The sequence below is a fragment of the Numida meleagris genome, chromosome 2, assembly GCF_002078875.1.
Source record: "Numida meleagris isolate 19003 breed g44 Domestic line chromosome 2, NumMel1.0, whole genome shotgun sequence".
Lineage (NCBI taxonomy): Eukaryota > Metazoa > Chordata > Aves > Galliformes > Numididae > Numida > Numida meleagris.
The window spans coordinates 23,708,331-23,731,946 of record NC_034410.1 but is presented as its reverse complement, the minus strand read 5'-3'; the positions used below and the strand labels follow the sequence as shown (position 1 = coordinate 23,731,946).

General features: G+C 40.0%; 1 protein-coding gene across 4 annotated transcripts in view; it reads right to left on the bottom strand.

The window, feature by feature from the left end:
• The window catches only part of DYNC1I1 (dynein cytoplasmic 1 intermediate chain 1), a gene marked incomplete in the record, with an annotated part of 184,853 nt that overhangs the window by 123,897 nt on the left and 37,340 nt on the right, over positions 1-23,616 (bottom strand). For 2 of the 4 annotated variants that reach the window (XM_021388558.1, XM_021388559.1), the window contains 2 exon segments: positions 17,691-17,806; positions 22,184-22,243. In XM_021388558.1, the coding sequence (XP_021244233.1) occupies positions 17,691-17,806; positions 22,184-22,243 (176 nt within the window). 4 annotated transcript variants of the gene reach the window in all.

The window sequence follows — 23,616 nt, the reverse complement described above, 5'->3', positions numbered from 1 at the left end:
GCGGAATTTCCCTCTCTGGCACTGTGGCTCAAACGGCTATCAATGCAGGGCAAATCATTCAAATGTATGCAGATTATCCCAGTTTCACTTTCAGGTACAAGGAAGCTATTTTATACAGTCCTGGGAGTGCCAAAGGGCATTAAAGCCAATGGGAATGTGATGTATAGTCCAACACAACACTAAAGCAGCCTGGCTATAGGGGGGATTCAGGCTTGTAGGGTAAAACCGTGACCTTGCGTTGCCAGTGGGGATTCTGCAGTTGCTTTCAGTGAGTATTTCTGCCACAGAGTCCAAGGAGGGAACGGCTACTGCTGGTACATGACACATGGCTACAGAAGGTTAGTCCGATGGCAAGTGCCATCCAAAGCAAAGCAACGGAAGGAGCAACTCATATCCTACACAGAGGACTGATTTATATCCTCCACAACTGGATTACATCCTCTGCTGCCCCGGGTAACATGAGTGTTCCCCCTTCACTGAAATGACCAAAAGCCTCAAAGGGCTTAGAGCTGACAACTGCTTTTCAAGTGGGTGTGTGGATATAGGAAAGAAAAATTTGCCGTCAGAAAAGGAGGTGCTCTTGAGTTTTGCTGATCACATAGGAGAGCATGTTCTAAACGGCAGAAAAAACACCCAACCACAAGTGACTGACATACTTAAGCAGATTTAGCAAAGGTCACCAAAAAGTGTGTCATCTGCACAATACTGGCAAGCTTTGTATAAAGTTTTTCTTTTCAAAGAGAATACTTTTCAATAAAAAAGAATACTGGAGGAAAGATTTAAACTGATTCTACACAACATTTTTCAGTATGTCTTCAGAGACAATGTAAAAATTGGATTCCAAAACAAAGAAAAAAATTCTGTCAAGATAGGACATGATACATCTTTTTATTTCATTTTAACTTCTACTTAAAAAGTAAATGAAGCTAAAACATAAAAGTGCTCATAGTTTCCCGCATAATTATCCACATTGAAATCTCTCCTCGGGAGAGATGCTGTGGGCTTTGATCCAGGTATTTTCAAGCATTTAAGGAAGGTAGAGAAGCCAAAACCATATTTCTTCTGAAGAAAATGTGGTATAATTTCCTTATGCTTTTAAGGACATTCCACACATGGACAATCTGGCCTTAAGTCAGAGACAAAGTAAAATACAAACAGAATTCTGAAATGTTCATTACTGTTGAAAGTCTGTTATTTCTATTATTTTCTAACTTTATAAAAATTCTCTTTCTATTCTAATAGAATCCAAGAATATTTAAGGGATATCGATAGTATATCTTACTAATTACTTTTCATCAAATCTACCGTAAATTACAGTAAAAATGACATGTTGGTCTATGTCTATGCAGATAGATATCTTTTTCCAATGATTGTGCACTGTTTCAATTGCAAAATGACAAAATGGCAGTGAAAGAGAAACTGGCAGTTTTATATGCAGACAGGCATGTAAAATACCTCCTAATGCCCTACCTAGCACTAAATCACTTTGCCCTTCAAAAAGCCCCTAAAATGGGTGAAAGACTGAGCTGCACAGATTTCCTGCTTCTATTTCCTAGTTTTGTCTCGTCTCCAGGACAAATCTGTGCACAGATTTGCTTCCAAATACCAGCACTGGCTGCAATCATGCAGAGTTTTCCCACTTGAGTCACCCAGACTTAGACCTGAGTCCTCCCAGAAGGACACTCTGTGGCACATCCTTGGGAGCGTACCTTGGTTGCACCCTGAATACCTGCTAAGCCACTTCTTCCCTCCGTGACTCATCACCCAGTGCCCTGCTTTCTTTGAAAGAGGGAGGGGTACTGTATTGCAGTTTGGAGCAATCAGGCACAAGGACAGCAGGACACGACACAGTCCATCTCAGGTTTTTTTTTACTTCGTTCCCAAAACTGCTTGTCAAAAGTAACCCCAGGAACAGAAAGTTCTAGATAAACATAGTACTGTTTTAGAGATGGAGAGAAGAGGAATATCATAGGAGCCTCAAAGCCTGAGTGCTTGACAACGTTAACCAAAGGCAAATAGTAGCACTGATTTACCAAGAGGTGAGTTATAGAGCCTCTGATGCACTGACTGTAACTGTGTAGTGAAGCGCATGCCTCCGTGTTGCCTGATGACCTTATGCCTGTGTGACCTTCCTTTCATCCAGCTCTGCTGAGACTGGCATCTTCACTCCCAGCTTAAATCACTAACTTCTCTGATGCACACTGTCTCTGCACAGTAACTAATCCACCAGCTGACAGTAGACCCAAATGAGCTCCACCTTGATGCATATACTAGCCCCCTAAAGATGGAACATCCCCACATGCTTGGCTGCTGGCTCATTCAGTCCAAAAGCTCTCTGTGCTGAGTGACAGAAGCTTTACCTCCTCTGAAGGGTACATTACAGCTGGTGAGGTCAAGTTTACTACTCCTTTACTTAAAAACTGCAGTGGAGACCATAATCAGAGCATCTGGAATCAGAAGCAACAAAATGACTCATTAGTCCATGGTCAGACTTCTTACAATGCAGGATGTCAACTTCTCATATCCTTTCACTCTGCCACCTCCAGAAATATTCTCTTAACTTCTTAGGAAAATACTGAATCATAGAATGGCTGAGGTTGGAAGAGACCTCTGGAGATCATTTATTCCAATCCCCACGCTCAGACAGGGTCCCCTAGAGCACATTACCCATGATTGTGTCCAGGTGGCTTTTGATTATCTCCAGGGAAGGAGACTCCACAACCTCTCTGGGGAGCCTGTTCCAGTGCTCCGTCATCCTCACAGTTAAGAAGATTTTCCTCATGTTCAGTTGGAAATTCCTGTGTTTCAGGTTTTGCGTATTGAGTTTGGCCCCATCCTCTTGACATCCTCCCTTCAGGTACTTTTATACACATTGATCAGATCCCCCCACGCCTTCTCACCTTTGGGCTGAACAGGCCCAGCTCTCTCAGCCCTTCTTCATAGGAAAGATGCTCCAGAACTTTCATCATTTTAGTAGCTCTTCACTGGACTCACCCCAGTAGCTCCACGCCTCTCCTGTACTGGACAACTCAAAATTGGATCCAGCACTCTATGTAAGGCCTCACCAGGGCAGAGTAGAGAGGTGGGATAACCTCACTTAAGCTGCTAGCAACGCTCTTCCTAATGCAGCCTAGGCTAACATTGACCTTCTTGACCATAAAGGCACACTGCTGGCTCTTGGGATATAAATATGTCTTTGTGGTTTTCAGCACATCCTCCACCTTCCTTTTGCTATTTCTCCATCCTTTATAATCTATTATTCATCCGCCTGCCTGCTCTATTCATCTTGATTTCTTACTCCATCTCCACAGCCAGGAGTTATTTTTTAGGTTATGATGTTTCTGCAACTCTTCAGCTCTCTGGCATTCCACCAAGTGCCAAATGTCTTCTTTTTCATTATTTTTTTCCAAAGTGTTTTTCTGATTTAGCTTATGACTAGTCCTCTTCTATATCATTTTGGTTGTTCATCAGTTGGATGAACATGTGCTGATTTACAGTTGCTATTACCATTGTGTAGTCCTTGGAAAACTGTGTTAAAGATCACAGATTTATTCAAAACCTGAAATCCCTCCCTGCAAGAAGCAGGTTGTATCTCTTGACAATCACTGATAATTGGTTTTCCAGCTGATACACTGAAGGTTCACCTCCCTGAAAGCCTCTCCTCTTAATCACCTTCCAATGAGGTCCTGTGGAGGACTACCCCCACCTCAACGAGTTGGTCAACAATATAAAAAGGAGATACTGGCATTTGGCAATTTTGTAACCATCTTCCTGTCAAATTCATCACAACCATGAGAACATGAAGCATCACTTATGAAGACTTCTTTTCATATTCATCCAAGTTTTTCTGGTCTCAGCAAAACCACTGAAAGTTTATAGACTCAGATAACGAGACTTCTCCAGGGATCATGCTACTCCCTGAAGAGTGTGAGCTTTTCTTAAGTCTTTTAGTCGAAGACATCTTGCTTCATTCATTCATTCATTCATTCCCTGGAGAACTTGTTCAAGATTCTTGCACAACTGAGATCGGAGTCTCCAAAGAACCACAGAAAGACAGCTCTGTATTTCAGTTTGGCCACACCCAGACTCAAGATTTTGAAAAGCAAGTGCCTAAAACAAATCAACAGTGTACCTCCTTTAGTGAGACCTTGCTTCTCAGCAGAGGAAACATTGAACAGTTTGTAGGAAGGCTGGCAGGTCACTGTCTTTTTTAGAGCCCCTGCACTAAACTTCCACCAACACGAGAGATTTGGGAGACCAAGGTTCCACCACTAACTTTAACTAGCCATGGGAACGACCCAGCTTGTTGCAGTATCTCAACATGTCTCATAAAACGCACTGAAATATTTGCTAACAGGACTATCTTCATGTTATTGTTGCTCATTTTTATTACAGCAGACCAAGAGTACCCATCAACAGCAGGACCTTGTGCCTGATACAAACATCAGTTTTCAATGTGTTGACAAAAGGGGACCACTTTATTAAACCCCCTACTCCCAAAATGAGCAGTCAAATAACAAGACCCTTTCATGTCAATGTTCCATTTGTACTGGCAAGTGCTTAGCCGCATGGGTCATGTAAGCTAGCCCACGAGGACTATTTCTGGGAACAAAAAAGATTCTGGAACTTATTTTAAGATTCATATCTATGCATTCATGCATGTGCATTTTAACCATATACATAATTCACTTAAGTTTAAGAGACCTACTTTTAAATACTTCACCACTGTGTCATACGATGGAAACTACCTCAGGGCTACTAGGAAGGGGGTTCAAACATCCCTCATATAAAACACATCATTACGCATTAGAGGAAACTTCATTCACCAGAGAAGAATGGCATACCAGCTGGAGGTGAACACCATAAACCACATAAAGTTTTAATTAAATTCATTAAAAATTCTTTGTCTCTCAGTGGGTGTGGGGGCAGATAGATCCCTTTAACAATGGCCAGCACACAATCAGGTTTGTCAAAACTAATAATAATACAAAAGCATTAACTCACGCTGGGACATTTTGAAAAAGTTTGAATAAGTGTATTATTTTTAATGTGGAGCATTTATAAATTATTGCAAGATGTGGCTGGTCTTGGAGCACAGTTGCTGTTTCTATTGTTCACTGGATTGATAAAAGGTGTTAATAATAACAGGCACATTTTTAGCAGTTGACAAAATGAATCAACCTGAAAATATAAGCGAGAAGGATGTTTTTCCCTCAAAACACAGGAACATATACACACACAGTGCCCTTCAGTGTTTACAGTCTATCACCAAAGCCATATACAACAAACGAATGTTGCAGCACCAGACCTCCTCCTGCAAACATATACATGCCTGCCAGAAAATCACATATTCCAGAGGGAATAACCATGATACAGAGCTAAAACCACACATAAATATTTGCAGGATTAGGGCTACTAACTAGGGTAAAAGAGGATAGCTATGTGGTCGCTTAGCTCTTATGTAAATGACTTTGTTTTTCAAAGCTGGAAAGCCTTGCAAAATACTTTTATGTTTAATCAAATCCAAATAAAATGATTCCACAATGTACTGAAGGGCTTCACATGATGAGTCAGTGACAATGTCTGCTATTTAGACTCATGGCAAGCACTTCGTTTTGGTCCCGGTACCACTGAAGTCAGTGGGAATCCTCTCCCTGATTGCAACATGGGTCTTTGTTACTAAATTATCTCAGGCTGATGAGCTGTGAAACAGCAAAGTTACTTTTACTAACCATTCCTCATCCAGACATATTAAAGATAACTGTAAACCAGAACTAACTAATTCAGTAATTAGGTATGAAAACATACTCACTGCATAGCTAATACATAAGGAGGGTCTGCATTTTTTGTACCTAGTCAAGATACAAGAAATATCATGGCTCACATGAGCAGTCCCACAACCTATGTGATACTGTCAAAAGTGGGGGAAGAGCAGTTGTGTGTATAGCCTCCATCCCACACCCCAGCAAACAGGCCTGTAGTTTTCTTGTCCATTTCATAGCATGGTGCTATAAATCTTAGATCTGCATCCACTCGATGTTCAGTGCTCTTTAGTCCAAAGAATCTGACTGACTTTAGTTCTATCATTACTGCAAGACACATGCCTGAAGCAAGATGTGACAGAAACATGCATTTGAGCACTTATACAGTACAAATATCAGCTCGGAAGACCAAAATCAATGTTACTACATAACGTGTGCTACAGTAAGTACTGAGACTATGCAATAAGGAATTCTGACTAGTAATGAAGCACTACTTAATCAAAGAAACGAAAGAGCACAGTCATTTTTCTATTTATTATTATTATTATTTTTCTCATTCCCATTGCTTAAATATCAGCTGTAGAAGTGCTGTCCTCAATCACACAGGTTTCAAAGGAAAATCAGACGCTTGCTTTTCTAGCTCACTTTGACACAGACACAAGCAACTTCAAAGGTAAGATACAAAGGAGACGAAGAAAACAAACAACAGTAATAATAGTCCCAGAACTGTTTCAGTGGTTGATAAAAAACACGGCATAATGCATTTGTCCATATTGTCATTGCAAAATGGTGGGAATTATCTAACTTCAGCCATCTAAAAATGAAGCTTGTAATTGAAATGTATTGGCTAATTTCTGTAGGCAATGGAGAAAGGCACAAATGGAAGGTAATTTTTTCAGTGTTATGATAAATATGATGGCTGTTAGGATAAAGACCTTCTAGAAGGGTCTATCTCACTCTTCTGACCACAGACATTCTACACAAATAGGTCAGGCACCTAAAGGTGGAGCCATTAAATATGATTACACTGCAACACAGCACTATCTCAACAAGGATTTAACTAGTTAGCTTGGGTATGAATCTCTCTCATGCTGATCACGTAGCTCTGTAATAGCAAAATATCATAGTAAAGTCAGCTGCCCTGAATTTACTTTGTTCATGTTTAAATTGTTAGTGGTTTCTGCTATGGGTAAATACAGAGGTATACCTATGCCTCTCTGGTGTCTGTAACTCAGTTTGTGATTTGATCTGTATTACACATCTAGACTGCAACAAAGATAAGACTCCTGACATTTACTGCATTGCACTTTCCCCAAGACTATCAGGTGGTGAGATCTTGTAGTGGTAATCTTTATATCCATCATCAAGTATCCGTACATCTATAGATACTATATAGGTAAATAGATAAGATTATCTAAGCATTGTATCTATAGATACAACTATAGGTAAATACTTAAATAACTATATGAATGTATCTTTAACTCTTTAACACAGCTCAGTCCATAAACTAGAGAGATAAAAGGACAAAGGCTGCCCTGTTCACTCCATAATGTTTTAACCTAGGAACCACAGGACTGATGCCTCCCAAGCACACATTACCAACAACGCACTGATGCCTGCAAACTGTAGCGTAACTTGAAAATGTAAGCTCACTTTTTCCACTGGCCATTTTTTCATGACTGCACCACTGAGATCCAGACATAAATCTATTGTACCTTGGTTTAAGCAGAAATTCCTACATCCTTAAAATGTACGCAAATGCTTCAGCGCCTAACTTGCAGGAATCCTGCCTGTTTTGAGATCTCCAGCCCTAAATCCAAGCTTTCCACGTTACCTGATCTAGCAAAAAGTAAAACACAAACAAGAATAAACCCCTATTCCTGACCACTATGAATTGTACCCATTATACCCCACGCAGTTCAGATCTGAACTAATGCAAGTAGTTTCACTGGCCTAGAAACCTGGGCACAGACTGAAGGACAGTCTGGGTTGAGGTCCTACCTCATAAAGTTGTGTTGGGTTCGCCTTTCTTGGCCTGAATCATCCCACCAAATGATCTCACCAAGAATGTCTCACACTTGCAGGACAAGTTCATTATATAAGATGATGAGATTGCCTGCTGAGAACCAATATGGATACAAGTGACTGCTCCAAAAGATTCTAAGCTTTTAATATGGGATGTGATGACCCAGTCCATACCATTTGATACAGCATTCGAGCATAGAGAGTTCTTCATGCAGTCACAAGCAAAATCTTCAGTGCCTTCCATGTTTCATAGCAGATGGTTGGTTGTTTTAAGCATGTTATGGCTGAATAACTGGTGCCTAGGAGAGGGAGAGTAGGACCTGAATGCCTAGATAGAGGTAACTAGAAATGAAATATGAAATAATCATGCTGAAGGGCTAAAATTTAAAAAATTCTCCAGATCCACAGCTGGGGTCCAGACCTTCAGAAATGTTCAGCTCCAAATCAAGTAGTGAGATCTGCAAGAGTCCTCAAAACCCACCAGCTACTACTGAGACCAGTGGTGCTTTCCATAAGTGCAAAGATTTGCTCTTGCCAAGCTTAGAGGAGCTGAACCCATTTTGAGCTCTGAAGTGGCAAGCTTTACATGGCAAGTGGGGTGAGGAAAAGAAAAAAGTATCCACAGCAACAATGCAATTATAGACTTTAAATAAGTGTGAAGCTTCATAGTAGAATGCCAAGCATTTTAGAAAAATAATGACTATTTACTCACTTTCTATGGGTCTTCAGTAGGATACTAACTTGCAGGAAGAAGAAGCAGCACTGTTGGAGGATAATGGTTAGGACATACATCTGAATTAATTGCGGCTTAATGTGAATTTATGTAAGTTTAATTTAAAATAAGATAGATGGGGAAGTGCCAGCTAGTGCCTGGTTAAAAAGTGACATTATTTGTGGAGACAGTCTATTGTACTGCAGCAAAAGAGAATTCCATCTTCTATTAGCAGTGACCAGTGGGAATTCACACTGAGACTTTTACTTCACTGACACATCCGTTTCATTATACGTTTCTTCAGTCTTTATAGTAACTCTTGAGAGCGTGTGCGAGCAAGTTAAGGGATTCTCAGGAAAGGCTCCAGCTACTGCTGACTTTGAAGGAGGAATTCTCACATACTACAGATCAGATCCACAATTTGTCCTTACAGTAAATAAAGCACGGCTTTGCATGGCCTTGGGAGAAGTTTCTGGGAGAGAGAAGGGGGACCCAGAGCTGCCCTTGGAGGGTTTAGCCCGGGTGTGAAGACGCACTTGGCGAACAAAGACCCAGCTTGGGGTGCATCCCCATTTATCTTTAAGGAGGGTAATAGCGTGGCATGTGGCAAACCCTCTTCATGTCATCCAGCCCAGCCACTTGGCTCCCTCTCCGGTTAGTCTGAGGGCAAGCAGCTGACATTCTATCCAGGGCAGGTGGCCTCTCCTATGGAAATGAGCCAATTAAAGAGGACTATAAAGGGGCACAATTGGCCAGCTTCTTAAGCTGTGGCTTGGCTATAGAATTGAAGCTGGAGAGTGGATGAACAGGACAATTTTCAGCTGCGCAATTTTTGATCCAGTGCATTAGTAGCATGGGTTAAAACAGAGGAGGGGATTTTGGCATGAGAATCTTTTCCCTTTCTTTGAGTCACAAGTGCCAAGAAACAAACTGAGAAGTGGGAAGTAACAGAACAGTGCTTTTTTTTTCAGTACATCTTTTTTACACTACTAATTAAGGGCTTTCTACATTACAGCCTGTGTCTATTTCAGCACTGATTTTGTATCTACTTACAGGATTAGAAAGATTAAGTGCTAATTAGAGCACTGAGGATTAATAACTGCTACTTCTGCAATGCACATTTTTCTTAATCTTGTCTTTAATTCCAGTGGAATTGGTCCATGTTACAAAGCCAGGGTTTGCCAAAGCTTACTGAACATCCAATAGAAGGTGCCCAGTATTAATTTCCTTGGATATACTGAATAGCCATCATCCATTAGGCTAAAGAAGGAATTATAAGGATGGTTGGAATAAGCAGGCTTTGTTTCTGGAGAAAATGAAAACCTGGGTCTTCATTGTTATATTGGAAGCCCTGTTAACTCAACTTTCCCCCCACTTTTACATTTTCACATACATAACTTACAATCTGAACAGTGAACAACACACTTAATTCAAAGCATATTCTAATACTACAGAAATGAGAAATATGGTAAAGTGAGAACTAGAAACATGTGAAAACGGAAATAGAGAAAAATCGTCTACTGTGTTTTCATTGACTGTTGACTCTACAAATCTTAGTGCTGTTCATTAGTGGGATAGTTTCCTTCTGTTCTCCTGTTTAGAGCTCTCAATTCTAATACACTGATAGTTATATATTTGCAAATAAGTTTAGTATTGGTTGCTTGAGGGGAACACCTAACAAATCAGCAGCTGTTCACATGTAAAGCATGGCCAGGATCTTTTCCAGAGAGGAGAGACTTAGAGGAAAGTTTTCATTTTCAGCCAACAAAAGATGCAATTTGCATACAGGTGTTACCAGGCTTCTCTCTGTATTCATGGATCACTGCTAGTTTCAGATGTCAGGACAAAAAGATGGGTCAAAGGCACAGAGAGATGACTTGCAGCTAGTTAAAGGAGTTCGAGGTCAAGACTGCTAACATCAGAGCTCATTTTCCACCAAGTGACGCCAGATGTACCAGAATCTCATTAAATTACACATTTTCCACTGCAGCTAAAGGAGCAGACTGTGTTCTGCACAAGACAACTGACTACAGTATTTTTGTTTTATTCTAGGACAGTATAGCCTCCCATCTCTTGTACGGATTATGGGACCCAATTGCTCGAAAGCATGCACAGCACGGATCATCCATTGGGATCAAGCAGGATCTGCAAGGAGGGAAGACAGAGCAGGACCCATGCAACCTGCAGTGACTTTGTAGCAGCATTCCTTTTATGCACAGTGTTACAGTCACACAACCGTCCCCTTCAAAGAAGCCACAGTCTCACAACCAGGCAAGCCTGTTCTTGTTTCAGACTTACAGAGGATTACTGGACCTGTTGTTTTTTTAATGCAAAAGGTAGTTTGTGCAGCAGAAACTGGGGCTGCAGAAGGCCTGGGTCACTTTAGAGCAGGAAATTCCCATGTACGACAGCCTGATTTTCTGAGGACCTTCCCAGGTTTTGTGGAGGAGCTGCAAAGAGTCAAATTACCCTTGTGTCCCCACGCAATGAAATGATCCAGGAAGAAGTCTCAGATCCCTAACGAGCTTTGCCTTCAAGGACATCCCATTGTGTGTAGCCAGAACCAATCTTGTCTCTGTTAAATCAGTTCCTACTAGATAGCTCCCTCCCAGAGAATTACTAATGCTTAATAAATTCTCCAATCTGCCTGATCAAAATAGTTTAGCATTAAGAGGGTTCTCTACTGAAAACCACCCTGAGTGTAAGAAATACCCTTCTCAAGAAGTCTTTAGAGAGGACAGGGGAGAAGAAACAGGGAATGAAAGCAAACACTACGCAACTATCACTAATAAATATACCAATAAGCCATGCAAGTAACAGGACAGCTTTTACAAAAGGACTGGGATTGTCTTACAGAAATCCTATTTTAGCCCATGTATTGCATATTTTAGGAGATTAGATATCTGATGTTTCCTCTTGCTATTAAATGCCAAGCCTGAGAATGACCACAGCCTCTCCATTCTTCCTCCCAGAATAAACCTTCATCAGTGTCAAGTATATTATTCTGCACGAGAATAGACACAGAAACATTTTCCAGAGCCAAGCTCTACCCTAATTCTCTGCTACAAAAAATTCTCCTGAGCTGCTGGTAGAAGAAATGCTTTACAGATATTCACATACTGTCTGTGGCTTGCTAGGAGTGGCATGCAGACCCACCACATCTGGTAGGTCCTACCTAACCCAACGTGGCTGTTGTGGAGGATTCGTACTTTATAAGAATTACACTTTACTAACAGTACTTCAAGAAGAGACTTGCAAGAACAGAACTTCCAGCTGATTTCACATGTGTATTATTAGAAAGAAATTCCTTATTGTGAAGGTGGTGAGACACTGGAACAGGTTGCCCAGCAAGGTTGTGAATGCCCCCCCCCATGGAAGCATTCAAGGCCAGGCTGGATGGGGCTTGGAGCAATCTGGTCTAGAGGGAGATGTCCCTGCCTACAGCAGGGGGTTGGAACTAGATGATCTTAAAGGTCCCTTCCAACTCAAACCATTCTGTGATTCAATGATTCTATGATTACTCCACTGCATTTTATTGTAACATCTATAGCTTCATTTCCAAGGCTTCTTCTAGATAATATCTTTATTTTTTATTTTTTGCAAATTTTTATACAATAATTTGGTCTTTTCTCACATTTCGTTCATCATCACTCAGAGTCACACAGCTTTTCAGTCACACAACTCAAGCACCTTCTAATAAATACAATTCTTTCCTCAAAGGTAAGGTTGATGTATTTTTCTGCACCAGTAACACCGGTACCCCTTCCCCACCTCCAGCATCCCTCAGGCACGGTGCGTTGGTTCATCACTGCACCACCAGAGGGAGCTGCCTGAATGCCTTTGAAAGATTTTACAACTTATTAAATCTAAAAAAACAGTCCCACCTTTGAAATCTTATTGCCTAGAAAAGGGGATGCAGTCGTGACAGGCAGAAAGAGAAACTGAAAGACTGCTCTACAGCACAATGCCTGAAATCTTTGCTTTGCCTCTTTTTAATCACAGCCAATCTTGTACAGTCTGGTACAACAGTACAAAATAAGCTTTGTTGATTTAATCAAACAAAGCAGTTTTGAATTAGGGTGTTTAGGTCAGCTATTGAGATCCACAGTATGACTCTGATGGACTGAGGTTTGAGAAGAAAAGGCAAACTAGATTTTAATACTTAGCTGAAACCACCAGTGATATATGATATGGCCTAGGATAGATCATAATATTTTTCTTATAAAATCAGCATCCATTAGTACAATAAGATTGCGCCTCCTTAAAACCAGACACTCAGCTGTAGCATTGATTCATTTTCAGGTTGTCTCTTCTTTTTTTTTTTTTTTTAAAGTAGTTATTTCTGTCCCAGTTCTACTCTGTTTTCCAATGCCATCTTTTGTTTACAACAGAGGCTCTCTGCTTTTCTCCCTGATATGTCCAGTGCTTTTCCATTACACATATTTTCATACATCCTGACACACATGCTGCATGTATGGCAATGCAGAAATGTGTCTGTATTTCTCATTAAATTAGGAGTTCAAAGCTGTTCTTGGGTGCAGACTTGCTTTGCACTCTTCAGACTGGGCTGAGCTGTAAGATTCTCTAGAAGGGAAAAGCCAAAGTAAGCTCTTTAACTTAACCCCTAGCTGCTGATCTGTGAGCAGATTGGGCATGGGGAGGCTCAGGTATGGTCTTGTTCAGTTCTGAGACTGGCACTTCTTAAGTACAGCATGCATTCACAAAGCTAGAGCTGAGCTAGTCACTGGTGCAGCACACACGGCACAGAGTCTGCTGTACGCTGCCTTATGGGGCAGACATAGACAGAGTTCCAGGCTGTTTAAACCTGGGAATCTCAACCTCTAAATATAAAAATAAAAATAACTTAAGTTTTATCTTGGAACTCGCAGATTCATTTTTGCAGCGACCGGGCTTGTCAGCCCAAAGTCACTCTTTGCCTGATTTCCAAAATTCAAAGTAGGACACAGCCCTCATACAGTGTCAATGTATGACACTTCTAGTCATATGTAGTTTATTCAACAGTGAGGAGAAATGAGAAATCTACACTAACATGCCTCCATGTAGCTCTCTGCTATTATGGTGAAGACCTAGTCAATGCAGTCACTGGGGTCATGAGCTTTGGTTCCATCCTACCAGCCACCATCATTTGTTTTCCCACATACATATCCAAATTCACGTGTCTCAGTCCTTGAACCTCAGACTGAGCAGAATCCCTCTCTCCTCCCTTGGTGCTTTAAAAAGGACAGCTTTCTGGAATATAAGTTCAGGAAATTACAGTGTTATAGAGACACAGTAACTAACCCATTCTCTAAAACTTCACCTGCTTTGATACTTCATACCGGTCTACATTCAAACAGAATAGAGTTTATTTTGCTTTTTTCCTTTGTAACCAAAATATCCTCATTATTTGAATACAGCAGATAAACAGCTGGAGCGCAGGTCTGAACTGTGTTCTTTGCCAGAGCTGGGCAAGCATTTGTGATGTACAATGAGGTTATTCTGCTCATGAGGTAGGGATGGTAACAAATCAGTTTTTCCCACATGGACAAGCACCTGTTAAAGATGATGACCAGGCAAAGTAAAAAGGAGCTCCACTGTTCTAGAAATTCAAACTAACTTCCCCTTAATAAGGGATCTAGCCTTTACTAGAAATGCATTTCAGACAAATCCACTTTCATTGATAGTCTGGGAAGTCAGGAAAGTGAAAATATCTCATTTAGTTGATGAAGCAGTAGTTTCAACTTACTTCAACTTCAACAGTAGTTTCAATGAAAGAAGAATAACAGCATTCCTGACACTGGCCAGGTAAGCCAGAGAGCTCACAAACCCAATCTTTGCACTCCCCACTCTGGTTTTGAGATGAGGGGCAGATCAGAGGAGTACCTCTCTTCTCAGTGAGGGGACAGGGCGCTGTTTCATTCTGAGACTTTACCTCCTGGCTCATCAGAGAGTAGGAAAACTGTGGGCTGGAGCCGAGGCAGGCACCCAGCAGAGCTTGAGCGTACAGGTTGTTTTCCTATCTGAAAAGTTAACTTCCAGGCTAACACACAGACCTCCTTCCACTGCTGCACACCAGTGAGAGATTAATCCCAGGCAGAGGTCAGAACACAACTCTTCTGTTGCTGCTTTGTTCCAGGTGTGCCCTTGCAAAGAGCAGCTCTGCAGTGCTTTGGAGGGCCCACCCATTGAAGGCTACATGAGGCTGCCATTCTGGCACAATGTGAAGGCCTCTGCGTAGTGAATGAATGTGTCCCAGAGACCTCTCAGAAAATAACTGGCATAGTCTATGTCTTAACTGACTCCAGAATGGAAAAGGCAGCACAAGTGAAATGTCTCCATGTACAAATACCTAAATTCAAGTCTAGTTACAGGAGAAGGAGGGAAAAAGAGTGGTTTTTTTGCTCAGGCTCCAGAGCCAAGATCTGGGTGTTTTTGAAGTCATCCTCTGAGAAAGAAAAGAAAAGGCTGAAGCTTACTGTGACCTAAATAAAGCAAAAGAATTAGGTACTTGTGATCAAAGGGTTGAATGATGCATATACACATCTCTCTAAATAATAGAGTGGGTGGGAGAAATGACATGTCATTATTCCTCAGAAATAAAGCAAATTACCTGTTCTGAAAAGAAGAGTTAATCTGTTTTTACACAGTGAAGAATAATGCCACATTATTTCTTCTAAAATTAGCAGCTGACAAGCTGAGACTTCGGTGCTCAGAGCATCTGGCTCTCTGGCACCACACTGTACTTATCACAGTAGAGCTTTCCTTCTTTCCCATACCAGTTGTATAAAGATTGGTGAGGAGCAGCCATTACAACAGAGGCCTACATCCATTCAGCTCCATACATGTCTAAGATACCTCAGAGTTTCTTGCTTTCTTTGAGAAACAAGGTGCAGAAAACCTGACACTAACATTTCAAAATAATCTGGTGACTTATCATACAGGCAAGATTTTTCCATCCAGCTGTACCTTTGTTAGTTCTCTTCTTTCAAGCCAGAAGCAAATGTGTGACAGTCATTCTAAAATCCAGCATGATTCCTAGGGTCCAAGATAGGCAGCTAAAGAGTGAATTCTGAAAGCTGAAGTCAGACGAGTCTAACTAAATAAGAAGTTTGTTTTTTCTTTTCTCAAATTTTAAGGCTTCAAATACCAAATAACTGAGCACGTAAGTATAGCAATGGCTGAACCATTCCGTTGACAAGATAATGGCTATATTTTATCACATGAATGCATAGGAACAGCATAGAGACTTCTCAAAACTGCTCTCCTGAAGAACTGCTCTGTTTGCTGTTCATGTTTAGAGTGACAGCATGTAGGGCTCAGCATTCATAAAGAGGTTTAGGAGACTGAAAACCTAAGAAGTGATTTCCATTGGACTAAGGAGACCAAAATCACAAAGCTTACTTATCCTCTAGCGAATTTCCAATTAAGTACCATTTCAACGGAATAATCAAACTTTCCTGACTCTTCTTTAATAATGCATGGTGATATTGATGCCCAATTTATGTGTGCAGAACTCCCCAGCAGCAGACTGAAAAGAAAATAAGTTCAACTTCCTCACCCACTCACATGAGAGAAGTGGTTGGGTGATATTTCTGCTACATTTAAATATTAAAACTTCACTTGGGTTGATGTTTCTACTTGACTGTGACAACACAGAGCACAAGAAAGGCATAAATCTAATCACCAAAACCATCTATCACCATTTGGCCCCTCAAAGCAACATACTGACATTTTCCCTTGAAGGGCAGGAGGTTGGCCTCTCGTCCAACCAACAAAAACATCCTGAAATAGTGAAGATCTCCTAGGAAAAAAAAGTTTTTGCTATCCAGGAAGATATTCTATGATTCTGTGAAGTTATTTTATACTCAAGAGACATCAGCCTGTTCAGAAAGGCAGGTCAGGTATTGAGGACTGAAGTAGTAGGCCTGGGAGAGATAAAACACAAAGGCACGTCTTCAACTCCCTGTATCCATAAGCTTTTGCTCAGGATAAAGGTATTGTGTTAGAGAAGAAGGGTATCACCTCCATTTTATCTACCAATTACTCCACAAAAACATGCCAGAGTTGAGAATCTGTTGTTCTCGAGTCAGGAAGGTATGGCCTCAGTGACAAGTCCCATTTGCTCCAGGCTTCAGCAGCCCTCAGATAAGACAAGAAGAGATGAGCTGAGCTGGACTGAACAAGGGAGGCTTCTGAGGCACAGCTGTCATGACATGCTGCTCAAGAAGCTACAACCAAGGAATTGGGTTGGTATGCATGAACGCACCATATCAGTCAACAGGTAACTAAGGTAAACTCATGATCTGAAAAGGTAAAATCTCTATCTAGCTCAGGAATCTTAAAGGCAAAACTGGTAATCCAGTTGCAGAAGAAAAGTTGACTATGTCAACAACAACACAGTGTCTTATCTGACTAACTTAAGCAAAAATTATAACCAAGACCATCTTCAGGTTTTTTTCTTCCACCTGACTGTAATAATGTGAGAATTATATCAGGCTCATTTATTGTATTACATTCAGTTTAAATGGTTTTAGTTCATGTGCCATCAGTTTTCAGGAGTCCAACACATGCAAGTTTAGTAAGGTACAGTTAGATAAACATTCTCCTCATCCTTCACCTGCATGCTTGTTTATCAACAGGAAAGCCAAACAGATAACAAACAACTCAGTGAGTACAGATAATATAGCTGTAAGCAGAAAAAAAAACCTGAGACTGTCCACATGAAAGTATGTAAGCCTTTTTCAGCGCATTAAGCAAAACTAACTTCTTCTAAGATTCATCTTCTGGAGGGTGACACTATTACACTGGCCAAATACATGAGGGCAACTTTCCATCACTGCCTCTTCACAAAGCATAGAATGAATAACTTCCTTGAGAATGCAAGAAAAGTGGGATATAGCACAGTTTTAATTATACTCATAATGATTTATTTGAAAATATGTTCTCATTATACTATTATCTAAGCACAATCCATTGTAAGGCAAAAGCAGTTTGGTTCCACCTGAATTTGAAGTCATTATTATAATTATTCTCACCAGAACAGCCATTAATCACGTAAACAATACCTGGCTTGCAGAAAATATGTGGGTAAGTGGTTATATTACAATGTAGTATTAATTTTCTTACGTTCTTTAAGTCTTACTTGAATACTTATTTTCTGTGAAAATGCTTTTTAAAAAAAGGTATCTTACCTTCAGATTGATGTGTGGCAAGAGGTGTCTGGGTCTCCTTGGAGTAGGATACCACCTCCCGAGGTAAGAAATCAACCTGGGTAATCTTTGACACCCCTAGTTTGTGCAGTCTGCGTCTAAGATGGAATACAGGACATCAAAAGATCAGTTATGTTAGCTGTAAATCAGTAGCAGGAACAAAAGTGTTTGCTTTTATGAACAGGATTAAAAAAATATTTCAGTGTTTGCTAAGATGAAACACAATGCACAACATACGAAAAGAACCTAATTAACAGTGAAGAAAATTAACCCGGGAACCATTTGCCATAATAAAATACAGTTACTAAACCTCTCTGTATCTAGCTTATCCTGCTGAGAGGGACTGTAAATGGAAGCAGGGAGCAAGGAATGACCTACTTGTGTCCCTCACAAAACACAAGAAACCTGTCTCCTCTTTCACACAGTTATTACTACAACGTTCAGCCTTTTCAAGAGATTTAGTCCTCAGCCTGAGATACACAACAGTGCAAGAGGCACAGTGGGTGTAAAAGAGGCTGTATTGGGACAGTCAGACATTCATCTGAGAGCAGTAAGAGAGCAGGGTGTGTAATTTCCATAAATAAAGAGATTCTCCCTTCCACAGGAGTTAATAGCAGTGGACTTGCTGCTGGTTCATGATCATTACAGTCCAAATGCAAGGGCTAGAGTGGAGCCCTGAGACACACCTGGAACAGATATAGCCTTCTCTTTCTATTACTTCTCTAACTTTAAATGATCCACATGAACTAAATCAGTAAAGCCAACCAACAATGTAGCTGGGTAAGGGAAAAAGGACAGAGATGGCTGTACATGATCACAAACACTTTTAGTCATACACAGTTCACCCAACAGTGGAGGGAAAAAAATATATCAGCTTGTTTCCTCAATGTTATTTGACTGTCAGTAGTGAATGAAGAATAAGCAAATAACCAAAGATGGCAATTTTTTTACTGGAAAAAATACCAACTTTCAGCAGACAAAAAAATAAAATACAAATAATAAATGGATCAACTAAATAAGTCCAGATGCCTAGATCATCATGTGCAAGCGTGCTTACACATTTACAGGAAATAAATTCGAGGACACAATGTTTCCAAACTGTCATGTTATTAAGGAGAGCAATTTGGAAAAGCAGAAAATTCATACACATTATCCATTTCCACCCTGTCTTCCTGACTGTCAGAAGAACAGAGGTCAAAGTTATTTTTTACCTCATTCATTTACAGTGGTTAAGGTATTCTGTTAACACTGATGGCTGAAAGAAAATGAGTATTCAAAAAAAAATTGTTATCATTGGATGACACCTACTGAACTCTCATGCTTGTTAAGGATGTATCAGCTATATATCTTTCTAATCTGTCTTACTGGCTGAGTTTTTATTAAGCTGAACACAATCTGATTCAGCAGGTAATCAGTATGAATCAGCCACATCACGTAACATACCACTAGAGCAGTAATGGTTGTTACAGCTCTGAACATCTTCTTTTATAAGAAGTCACCATCCTCACAAACACCTGTGACTTTGCCAACATGAACAAAAGCACTATTTGCCTGAAAATTCTCCATGGGAGGCAGAAAAACTTCTGTAGCTTGTGATACACTTTAAGAATCTGTAGCAGCTAAAAAAAGCTTTAGTAGTACTGTAGCTGCTTTAAATGAGAGTTTGCATGAATTTAAGCTTCAGTAAATATCTCCCCCAGCAAAATCTTACATGCTTTTCCATCCTTTGACATCAAGTTTGTCAGATTTTCCTTCACAATCCATCATATCGATCTGATTCCTTTTACTGAAAAGCTTAAGTATCGGGTCTAATTAATCATGTGCCTAATCTAGACCTAATTAGAACCTCACCTAATTCTAACAACAGTTTCATCTGAGGTCATTCCTTATCTTTTTCACTGGCGAGGGTGAATATCAATTCTCATGTAGTGCTGGATTTAACTCCAGGTTAGCTCCTGTCTAGACTTCTGATCAAGAAGTGAACTACAACCCAGAACACTGTGCTGAGAGAATGTGTTTAATTTTTCACCTAAAACATTTATCATTCAGGAACTGCTGATGGTTGTCCAGATGTATAGTGCCGCTCTTACCGGTGAAGACTGGGAAGTCTTCATTTGAAGGAATGCGGTCTCTTCTTTTTTTGACCCTATTAATCCACCTGTAATGGTCCTTATATGATGAAAAACCAGCCTAACCCTTGGTCCCAAGCACTTAGAGACAACTGGAACATCCTTTCAGTACACGGGCTCTGCCAAATATGGTCTATAATGCTCTAGTGTAATTCTTTCTAGGGCAGCACTAAAACGTCTCGTTTCCCATTCACACTGAGACACTCATAATTCTTTTCATTTACAATTTATTGGATATTCAGCTTAGAGAGCACATAAACTTTGAAGGATTGCTTTCAAAACTGCCTATGGGATGTCATTAGGAAGACAGTAATTAAAGTCTATAGATTAAAATCGATTCCTCTGTCTGTAGAAGAAAGACGTGAAGTGTTTGGCTACACACATCATCTGCATCCTGACTGCAAGATTTCTTTTGTGCTGGCATTTTTATCTAGTCTCATAGCACCAGAGAAATACAAGGTCCTCTGTCTAACTCTGCCTTGTAAAAGGGAAAGGACTTATGGAGCATACGCATGGGTTCACTCTTTGGCATTCTTCTTTTCTGTCTTTGCACTGACTGCTCCTAAAAGACTGAAAACTTGTGGCTACACACAGATTTATCTTTATGAGAACCAAACCACCTTGCCTTGCTCAGCCATTTGAGGACCTTTGCTACTGAAAGTGTTCATCTTTAAATCTCAACTTCTGGGGAAGGGCAGTTGAGATTTCAAAAAGGTTTCCACACATCAAAAGAGTTTTAGAAACTCTTCTTTTTTTGTATGATCCAGGTGATGTTGTAGAAGTTAGATCTACCTGAAACCACACTCAGGTGGAAATAAAAGCATTCCTACCAGTTCCAGATGTGGAGAACGCCTGTTTAGAAAGTGCTCTTGGATACTTTCCACTCCTGGTCTTCTTTCCTTGTAAACAGCACTAACATTTCTAACTGCAGCTGGGAGCGCTGTCAATTAATAGTTAAAGGGAAATTTTTTTTTTTTTTTTTGAAGCCTAGAGAACGGTGAATGAATTTCACATGAATTGCTGGGGAGAAAACACAAAGAACTAGTGGAAGAATAATATACTTGCCTGGAAACTCAGACAGGAAAGCCCATCAGTTAATAGGCAGAACAATTTATTCAGTGCAGAGATTTAGTTTTGCTTATGAGCCAAGTTCTGAAGAACTCGAAGGACAGTTACCTTTCCTTTTTAGAGGAACAATTTATCCTAAATATCTCTGCAGGTGGGCATTTCATGTCTTCAGGTCTTGCTGTTTTTCCTTCACTATTTATTTTTTCTCCTTTCGCTGCCTCTTACATTGAAAATACAGCACCCAATTTTCTTATCTAGAAGAGACTGTAAAATTCAGTCTGAGGTGGCAGTGAGCAGCATTTTCACTTGCAACGCACTCTGATAACTTGAATGACCACAAAGAATTCAGAAACTTATTAAAGCATATTTTTTGTAGTTACCAAGCCATGACTACGTACTGGGAGCTTCAGCAATAACACAGTGCTGATGTTAGATAAATCTGGAGATACTATCTGGAAAAGCTATTGTTTCTGATTTTCCTTGATTGCTTGCAGGAGATAAAAGAGAACCTGCTCATGCTGTCAGACTTCTCTTGATGATGCTAAACTATATTCATGACAAACATGAACTTTTGTTCCTTAATATAGTGATCTTTTAAAATATAAATACATTTGGTACTTTTCTTAACTACACTAGTTAGATTCTGCTACTTAAACCAACTTTTTTCAGATGGTTAGGTTAGAGAAGTTCCATCTCAAACCGGAGAATATTAATTTTAGCCCTAGTATAATTACGTAATGCTTGACAGACCTGAATGCAACTTAAATGGCAATTAGTCTTGGACTATGATCGTACTTAAGTGTACAATATAAATGCATATACAGCTCCCAAGGAAAAGTGGAAAATTGTTATGGCATGTGGGAACAAAATAACTACAACAAAAACAAGAAGGAAGGGGGAAAAGTACCTTGCAAATGATTCAGAAAGAAAAGTCTGAATCAAAAGGTACAAACAAGACCAGTATAACTGTACATGCACATTAAAGTGCCACAATAATAACATTTCATCTGTAATGAAATAGTTATTTGTATTGTGTTTCAGGCAACAGAAATAGCAGCTTATCTTTTCATGAGCTTCTTTAAATAGTTGTTTTTTCCACAAAGATGGCTTTGCTGAAGCTTCTTATTGATGAAACTGAAAAAAGGAAACTTAAATTATGGTCTTTTTGAGTCAACAAAGCAAATGAAAATCACATACAAGCAGCTCATCTGGGAAGCATTCGCAACATAATTCTTGCAAAGAAATAATAAATGAGTAACATAAAGAGCAGACATATACCCAAGTTCAGAGTCAGACTGGAGCTGCAGCACTGAGGGGTCTGTGTCCCATTGCAAGGTCCTAGGGTGGTAATCAGCCGTGCAGCACAAAGGGGAAAAAAAGAACACACAGAATTAACTGAAAGGATGAACAAAACCCCATCTCATTACTTACATGCCGTATGTTGTACATTCAATCTAAGTGCAAGGTTTGATGTTAGTCTGCGATGGGGCAGGCAACTTGCTAAAATTACATATTATCAGTAAACAAAGAGAAAAAGCTGGGTTTCCTTTCAGCTATAAGTTAATTTTTTTTTCTCCTGAAAGGTTTCTAACCCTCTTTGCTGATGCACTCAATATGCACAACTTACAGGCGAAATTTATTGTGACCATGTTTGTATGATAAGATGGATTTGCCATACTTCACTGAAGAGTAGTAGTCTAGCCCTTCATATACTCTTAAGGCTGGAAGACAACCTGCAAAAAGTGCTCTGGGCACAAACATCATACAACAAATAACACGCTGACACCAGCTTTTACACATTCTGGAGGCACCTGGGACAAATCAACAAATTCCTCTTCTCTTAATCCACATAAAATTTCTGGAGGAGAGGGGAGCAGCACATCTGGGGAAATCTGTTTTTCACAGTGTCTTCACAGCCTACTGTCAGTGGAACTACCACACACAATATGAGTGCTCCAGAGGTGAGGTCTCACGTGAAGATATTTTCCTTGCAATGCAATGCAACGTGTCAAGCTACATCTCTTAAACACTCTGCAAACACTCACAGGGCGTTTATGGAGTCCTGTGAAACATTTCTAATCCCCTATTTGTTTTTTTTTCATAGAAAATGGACATGTTCATGCCAGCATTTTCAAAATGTCTACCCAGTCCTTGATTTTACTTTATCTTTCTTCCCTAATGAAGTCATACCTAATACACAAGAGAGCTGTCAGAATCCATGACAGCATCAGAAGTACAAGTTTGGCTCCTGAACACCCTTTTCTTTGATATGCGCACTAAATTATGCAATGCTCTCACTATTAGAAGTTAAAGCAAAGGAAATCATTCTTTAACTAAAACAAGTCATGTAGGCACATTAGATAACATTAGTCCTCAAAATTAAGAACTCCACTCATTTCTTTTGAATACAAGTTTTGAGGATACAGAGAATATTCTTTGACCACACCCAGCCCAAAACAACCATATAACAAACCATGCTCAATTTACACAAGCCCTTCTGCGATAGCAAACTTTGCCAATTAATCATGCATATAAACTAACAAGTTATTTAATTAGACTAGAAATAGATTTCATAAAGCCATACAATTATGCTACATCCTATACTCAGTAAACTAGTACCAATGTTAATGATAACCAGTCTCTCTCGACACCATATATGTACAAAAAAGAATGAAGAAGTTTCATGTGAAGCTGCTTTCCCATGCAATGTA